An 8,385-nucleotide genomic window follows, 5' to 3' on the forward strand; every position below is an offset into this window, starting at 1 on the left:
AACCCTCACGACCCCACCTGCCTTGGCCCTTGCAGCCCCGGCTGTCTCTAGGCCCCACCCCCAGCCCACTGGTCCTTCCGCTGTCTGGTCTAATTAGCATATTAGCTCTTTATTATATAGGACTAGAGGCCCAATGCACAAAATTCGTGCACGGGGCTTGGCCCCCGCCGCTGCGGCGGCTGCCTCTGCCTCAGCCCTCGAAGTCTCGGCTTTGTCCAGAAGGTCGCCTGGAAGGACATCCGGTCTAATTAGCCTATTACGCTTTTATTATATAGGATTCATATCTGGAGACGCTGCAGCATGCTGAAATAGGCACAGCGATCCCAAAGGGGCCATTTTGAAGGATAGCACAGGTTTGGCCTCCGGTATGTTTTTAAAAAACTCAGTCTCACTGCTTTTGAGTCACAGGTAACACACTCTTCCCAGCATATTCGATTCAAAATATCAGTCCTTAGCAGCCCATTCAGGGCCATCACACTACTGTCACCCATGCTTTAAAATTCTAAGGTCTTCAAAACTGACTTTAAGGGAGAAAAATGAACATATCCCTCAACATGTCAGAAAACCCTCATCCAGTTCCCATGATGCACGCACTATAATGAGTCGTGTAGAGAAGCCACAGGAAGGGCCGCCAGGGCACTGAGCGAGGAGCAGTGAGCAGGGGGACCCGAGAGCCGCAGTGGACAGAGAGGACTGCACATTTCAGCAGACTCTGAGCTCTCCGCAGGCCCTTCCTGACACCAGCACTCCATGAGCGATGGGGCTAGGGACACAACCCTCTAAATTTCAGTGGTGAGAAACTGCTAAGGAACTCACAGAGCTTGAATATGATGGAATAGCACACTAATACTTAAAAAGCCTGAATGTCCTGATATGGACAGTTCCACAAAATGTATATTTAAGTGAAAAAAGCAAAGCATTTATAAAACAATCTAATGTGATTTTTTTGTAGTTTTAACTTTTTTAAAAAAATATATTTTCATTGATTTCAGAGAGGAAGGGAGAGGGAGAGAGAGATAGAAACATCAATGATGAGAGAGAATCATTGATTGGCTGCCACCTGCACACCCCCTACTGGGGATCAAGCCTGCAACCCTGGCATATGCCCTGATGGGGAATTGAACTGTGATCTCCTGGTTCATAGGTCGACGCTCTACCACTGAGCCACTGGGCTGTTTTAAGTTTTTATTGTGGAAAATTTTAAACATATAAAATTTGAGAGAACACAACAATGAACCCTCATGTACCCACCTTTAATGATTACCAGCTTAGGGGCAATTTTGTTTCTTTTTTTTTAACCCCACCCCAATTATTCTGGAGAAAAGTCCATACTGAATATTATTTATATCAGTTTATGTTATGTTATGTTATGTTATGTTACATATTATACCATTCTATATAGTAGTATATTACTATATCTCTAAAAAGTAGGGACTCGTTAATAAGATCATTATCATAAAATTTGGACATATTTTATGTTTTGTAAAGGAATTTACACTAGTATTTTATCATTGTGACAAACTTTTTAAAGACTTTTGAGAAATGTATACAACCATACATCCACACTAAACATTACCATCTACCGAGAAAGTTTCTCCAGGCCCTTTTACAGTAAAAAATTGGGTATATTTTAAAATTTATTATAGATGTGGGTATATGCATAAAGTGTTTTTGAAAGAAAACAACTTTAAGAAAAGAAGTAGTGGTCGTCATTGGGAAAAGAATTAGAGTGGGAGCAGAGGAGACTTTATTGTTCATTAAATAACTTCCAGTAAAATTTAAAATTGAACTACCACAGAGTGCAGCCACATCTGCATGAGCAGGGAGGGGTGCGAGGGAGATGTGTGAAAATAGGAGGTCGAGTTAGGGTGTGTGTGAGATACTCGTTATCTCTATAGATTCAAACACCAGCAGGCGACAGTGCCATCAGCTATAGGATATGAATTCTCTCAATGGATGAAAAGTAATAGAGTTGTGAACTCAGTAACATTACCAACCATCTGAGGGGTCCTGGATTGCGAGAGGGTGCAGGCCAGGCTGAAGGACCCCATTGGTGCACGATTGGGGCCAGGGAGGGACTGTGGGAGGGCTCCAGGGTGTGTCCAGCCCACTCTCTCAGTCCTGATCGGCTAGACCCCAGCAGCAAGCTAACTTGCCAGCGGAGCGTCTGCCTCCCAGTGGTTAGTGCGCATTATAGCAGCTGGTTGAATGGTCGAATGAATGGTCAGATACTTAGCATATTAGGCTTTTATTATATAGGATGGGAAAATCTTACTTCCTTCCCTGGTAGTTCTATCTACCACACTCACATAGGGACCCACCAGGGTGGCCGCAAGGTTATGTTACAGAAATATGCCTTTGCGAGTGCTTGTGTACTCTGACTTCAGATACAACAATGTTCTCCACATCTGTTAGTTTTATGATCAGTATAGTGGAGGGCTATGGAAAACTGAGGTTAAAAGTAGCCAACTTTTAGGAACCTGTTTATTTCTGTCACAATTTTGACTCCTCTGACAAGCCTGAAGACGTCATTGATATGGACAAAAGTCAATTAGACTAGCTAAAATCCTAAACTGCTGAACATATTTTAAAAGAAACATCACTTTCTCATTTTCAAATATCACTTAAACAAGGCTAATAAAATGTTCTCCGGTAAAAGTCAAAAGGGAGATGGTCTTTTAATAACCGGACTATTAACTTTTCATTAGCTTGAACATAAATACGTTCTGCTGAGAACTTTAAAATCGCTGGTTCTCTTAACTGGGTTATATCTTGTCCCCAGCAACTGTATTGCTTTTATTATTTTGCTTAACAAAACCCAATATTTCTAGACAGTATAAAGAAATACTTCACCTAAGCCCTGGCAGCACAGTTTTTAAACAGAGGATGTTTTACTGTACCTACCATCAAGGACCTATTTCTTTTACAAAACTGCTTCCCAGAAAGAACAACTTATGTATGAATCAAAATAAAACTGTTAAAGGATATCTTGGCCACACAAATGGCCCAGTTTTACCCCCAATGATCATGTTCCTCTTGCCACAAATGGATTTTTTGAGTCAGTCTAGAGATGAATTCCATCAATAACTGAAAACACCAAAAGCAAGGGCCCACTCCCGACACCTTTCCCAGGGGTACCTGCTTCATCCGGGGAGCTGGGCGAGGCGCTGTCGTGGGACAGTGTGGTCCAGCTGGACTCCTCGTCGCTGGGCGCCAGGTTCTGGATCCGGTGCAGGGCACAGTCGGTTTTGGCCCCTGTTTTCGGGTGATCCTTCTTGGTCTCGGGGCTGGATGACACTGTGGCTCCTGGGCCATCTTCGGGGCTGACCTGGGATTTGTTTGGTGTCTGCAGCAGCATGTCACCATTCCCAATGACGGTGGAGGCCTGGCCCTGGCCCGCCGGCGACTTCTCCTCCACGACCCCATGCTGGCTGCCCGAGTCCGGCTCGAGGTCTCTGGTTGAGGTTTCCAGGTCTGCATAGTAATTGAGGAAGCTCTTGGTTCTCCTGGGTTGGGAGGGTAAAATTTCACACCCCGGGGAATCCTGCGGCTGGGGCTCTTTGCCTTCTAACTTCTCAGAAGTTATGTTGATGACAGCAGTGGGGCTGACGTTTTTGTTGGGGTCCTGCTGTCCCTGCTCTGCAGCCTTCCGGAGCTGGTTCTCCCCGTTTTTCACCAGCTTGATGTTGGCCGAGCCATTTCCCAGCAGAGGCTGGGCGGCGGGGTCGGAGAGGCCCATGGCTGCCTGAATGTTAGTTAGTGCATATTTTTTCCTGCATTTGGGGGGGGTGCTGTTCTTGGCTTCCGTGTGCTTGATTTCAGCATTCAACTGTTCATTGTGGGAGGAACGGAGATTAAGGGTATTTGGTGGTGTGACCGGGCTGTTCCGATGCGTGACATCTGAGGTTCCGCTGCTGGCCATAAACACCGCCAAAGTGTCTACACCCGCGGCAGCTGGAAGACAAAGGGAACCGGGCATTAGCTGCCTGACATGATGAAACCACTTAGCATACAGAGCGAGCACACATTTTTATGCAGAAATTTGAGAGAATGAAGGCGTCTGTCTGTTGCACATGTTCTTATAAAATTGACCCATTTTCCTCTTTATTGTCACCATTTGCTTCTACATCAAATAGGAGCAAATGAAAGGCTGACTGTGGGATCCCCAAAGCCAATTTACAGAATAGCCAAGAGGTCTGAGGGTCCAAGTTTTACCTAAAATTAAAAAGTGTCTCTCTTTTGAATTCGTATGGGAGCATTCAGATGGCTTCATTTTCCACAACCTTGAAAATGGCCCCCTTTCTAAACATTTACACCACATTTCTATCCCGTTGTTCCCTCAGGCAACAAAAAAACTGCTCAAAATCCCCTGGGGCCCAGCAAGTGTGGGCTCGATCCCCAGAAGGGGGCAAGCAGGAGGCAGTCAATTAATGATTCTCTCTCATTGCTGATGTTTCTCTCTCTCTCCCTCTCCCTCTCCCTCTCTGAAATCAATAAAAAATATGTTTTAAAATCCTCTGAGGCTCCAGCTTTCTTAATTAACCTGAACGGTCCCTGTTCAATGATGCACTATACATCCAAGGTAATTTTTCTCCATCGTGTTTAGAAACTGTGTTCGGAATGCCTAGAAAAATCACACCTCCATTAGAGTGTTTTGCTAATGTCTTTGTAAACATTTCTGACTTGGGCTTAGTGTTTGTACTAAACAGAAATGTTGGTGAAATGCCTTAATTGCTCAAGAAACACACACACACACACACACACACACACACACAGAATTACTAATAATGTAGCATTGAGCCCTTCGCTTCAAGATGTGGAGCCCCAAAGGCGCCTGACTACGTTCCACTGAATTAAACTACAGACTCAGCTGCTTGCAGCACCAGGTGCCCTTGCAGAACGCCTAGGCAACTATCTGACAGTTGCATTTATCTCGAATATTGTTCACACCATCAGTGATTTATTCCATGTGTCTCTTGCTAGGAAGACAGAACAGTTTCTCAGACTAGAAGGGAATAAAATTCATCAGCGAGAATTCCTGAGGTTTCACATTTCTCAGCCTGTGAGGAATGACTTCTTCCTTATCTGATCCTCTGCCCTCCACAGAGACCTCAGCGAGTTCTCCACCGCAGTGGGTGAGCCGAAGCACAGCCCCTAACATTCCTAAAATTGCACTGTGACAACTCCCTCATCCTCCCCAGGCACAACAGGGACCTCCACAGGAGAGGAAGGCAAGAATGTTCCCTTCAGGAGCTGAGAGGCACCTCTTTCTATCACCAAGTACACGGGATGGGCTGTGCTAGACAAGGATCCCCCCCTCATCTAGAGTCTGCATGCTTCTAGGAAACTAGGCAACGTCTACACAGTCTAGGCAGTGTCCCCTTCTACAATAGAATGACCGTGTAGCCCACAGAGACAGTTAAGGGCTGTAGTCCAAAGTGACCCACCCTTGGGCCCCATTCTGCAGAATTATTCTTTAGGAGAATTGCTGCTTACCCAGCACCCACCTCAGCACTTGGGCTTCATGTCACAGGAACAGAGAATCGAGTGTGTGTCTCCCTTTCAAACAATACTTTGAGACTAAATTTAAAAAAATAATAATAATACTGTTTGGGCTGCTACTACCATTTTATGGAAAACATGTGTTTCCATTTCTAATTCAACCTCACTCAGGTGTGTAGCATTTGTTACGAGAAGAGCCCATCTTGAACCCACATGAAGTTTTCCCCGAGACACACACCCATCACGCAGACACACAAGGGAGAGTTACTTTTAGACTCTCGGTATTTAGATTGACGTTATTATGAGAAAGTTGGAAATCTGCTGGCGTTTAAAAAGGCATGGCAAGAAATTTCATAAGGCTATTATATGCCAGGTTCTACATTCCAGCAGTGTTGTTAGGGAGAAATTTTTGTTTATAACCATAAACATTTTCCGAAAGAACACCATCAACATTTCCAGGTGATTTAATATCGAAGTCACTTTCATGTCCTGGGTGACAGATAAACACTTTAGCCTTGTCCGCATCAGCCCTTGGAGCCCATGACCCTCCCTGTGGCCTTGTAACCCTTCTGCTCGCTAGAAATCACAGGGGGTTTTCGCAGGGTTAAGTTAGAACAATAGGACCATCCTACACAAATGGCTCTGTATATGTTGTTTTTATAGATCAAAGCCTGAACACTGTGAGTGTGCCTGAGATGTGAAATGATGGTGTCATCTGAAAGGTCGGATCTAGCACTAAGGCAGCCCAGGGAATTCTATGCAGTTACAGTGTCTCCAGGGGATGACATATCTGCGAGGCAGTCATATGGGTTCAAAAGGGTCATGAAGTAGGTAGAGGTTAGCAAAGCCCTAGACAGACTCAGGCTGCAAGAGAAAGGCCCCAAAAGTGACAGGCAGTGGCCTGAGCATAAGAACACAGACCTTCGGGTCAGAGAGACAGGCTCGAGCCCTGTCCATGATTCTCACCAACTGAGTAATCTAGGACACCAGACCTTTAGTTTCCTTGTCTGAAAAATGGGAACAATAATAGTACCAGGTTGCGGTGAGAAATGCCAGCAGAAAGCTTAGCATAGGACGTAGCAATAAATGTGAGCAACCCCCACCCCTTTTATTCAAGGGACAGCCCAGGGATGCCTACCAAGGCCCCCAAATTAACTTTCCTATTTGATGTGAGTGATCGAAATGGTCTTATTACAGAGATACACAAAGAGTAAGTAGACTAATAGGAAAGGATAAAGAAATTGGGTCTAAAAGGGTTTTATTATGAAAACAAAAAACATTCCTCAGGCTTAAAAGGAAGGATGTTTGTGTTTCTTTTTTTTTTCTCCCTAAATACATTTATATTCATTTTGGAGAGGAAGGGAGAGGGCAAGAGAGATAGAAACATCAGTGATGAGAGAGAATCATTGATTGGCTGCCTCCTGCGTGGCTCCTACTGGGGATCGAACCTGCAATCTGGACATACTAGTATGCCCTGAATGAGAATCGAACCATGACCTCCTGGTTCCGAGGTCAATGCTCAACCACTGAGCCACACCAGCTGGGCGATGTGTTTCTTTTTTTTAAGGAATGAAAATCTTACCATGTCTCTTTAAACCTTCTACTATTTGGCTGTTTTCTTTGAAGTAAAAAAGGCTCAGAATAAAGCCAAAGTCCTTAACATAACAGACAAGTTACTTCAACTCCCCATTTCTAATGTAGATAATAGTACCTACACCTCAGTGAGCTTCAATTGGGGACTGAGAGAGAAGACTGTGGAGCATTTAGCCCAATGCCTGGCATCTATAAGAGCTCGGTCCCTATAGGGATCACTCTTATTTCACAGCTCCCTCCTTCCCCGTACACTTTGTCTCTGGCCACCATACCCAGGCAAGCATTTATTGAGCACCTTCTTCCTTACCAGGCACTGTGCTGGGAATGGGGAAATCAAGGCACCTAAAGTGCTTTCAGCCTGTGGAAGACAAATACACAATAAAGTGACAGAGATCAACTAGGTGGGCGTGGAGGAAGGTACAAAGGAGGAAGTTGTCATCCCACCTTAGGTTGGAGAGGATCTGAAGGTAAGAGAGGGCAGGTTACCATCTATGTCAGGGGTGGGCAAACTTTTTGACTCGAGGGCCACAATGGGTTCTTAAACTGGACCGGAGGGCCGGAACAAAAGCATGGATGGAGTGTTTGTGTGAACTAATATAAATTCAAAGTAAACATCATTACATAAAAGGGTACGGTCTTTTTTTTTTTTTTTTTAGTTTTATTCATTTCAAACAAGCCGGATCCGGCCCGCGGGCTGTAGTTTGCCCACGGCTGATCTATGTCATCTGAGCAAATCAAGAGATGAAAGGAGAGCTGGCAAAGGGGGAGGTGGAGGGATCAGGCAAGGTCCGACAAGACATGCTCCAAGAGTGTGGACTTGACCCCAAGGCTGAGAAGAGCAAGCACTTCAACAGCAGCCTTTTTAAAAGCCAGCAGATTTCCAACTTCCTCACAACAGTGTCACTCTAAATACCCAAGAACAGCGGTTCTCAACCTGTGGGCCGCGACCCCTTTGGCGGTCGAACAATCCTTTCACAGGGGTCACCTAAGACCCATCCTGCGTATCAGATATTAACATTACGATTCATAACAGTAGCAACATTACAGTTATGAAGTAGCAATGAAAATAATTTTATAGTTGGGTCACAACATGAGGAACTGTATTTAAAGGGCCAGAAGGTTGAGAGTCACTGCCTAAGAAGAATGAATCTAAAGCTGAAGTCATGCATGTGTGCGTGCGTGTGTGGTATTCCTTTACGTGGTGGGGGAAAGCCATTTTCCCCACCAGCACATTTTCCAAGGCATTAAAGAAGCAATGTAAACCAGGCAATTACACCATCAGTGGTCATC

At 44.8% G+C, this 8,385-nt stretch overlaps 1 protein-coding gene across 13 annotated transcripts in view; it reads right to left on the minus strand.

Moving 5' to 3' along the window:
- APBB2 (amyloid beta precursor protein binding family B member 2) overlaps positions 1–8,385 on the minus strand; it is a 263,046-nt gene that overhangs the window by 150,314 nt on the left and 104,347 nt on the right. For all 13 annotated transcript variants that reach the window (XM_015561042.1, XM_006759326.2, XM_006759320.2 and 10 more), the window contains one exon: positions 3,139–3,954. In XM_015561042.1, the coding sequence (XP_015416528.1) occupies positions 3,139–3,954 (816 nt within the window). The remainder of the gene's footprint in view (positions 1–3,138; positions 3,955–8,385) is intronic.

The sequence above is a fragment of the Myotis davidii genome, unplaced genomic scaffold, assembly GCF_000327345.1.
Source record: "Myotis davidii unplaced genomic scaffold, ASM32734v1 scaffold235, whole genome shotgun sequence".
Classification (NCBI taxonomy): domain Eukaryota; kingdom Metazoa; phylum Chordata; class Mammalia; order Chiroptera; family Vespertilionidae; genus Myotis; species Myotis davidii.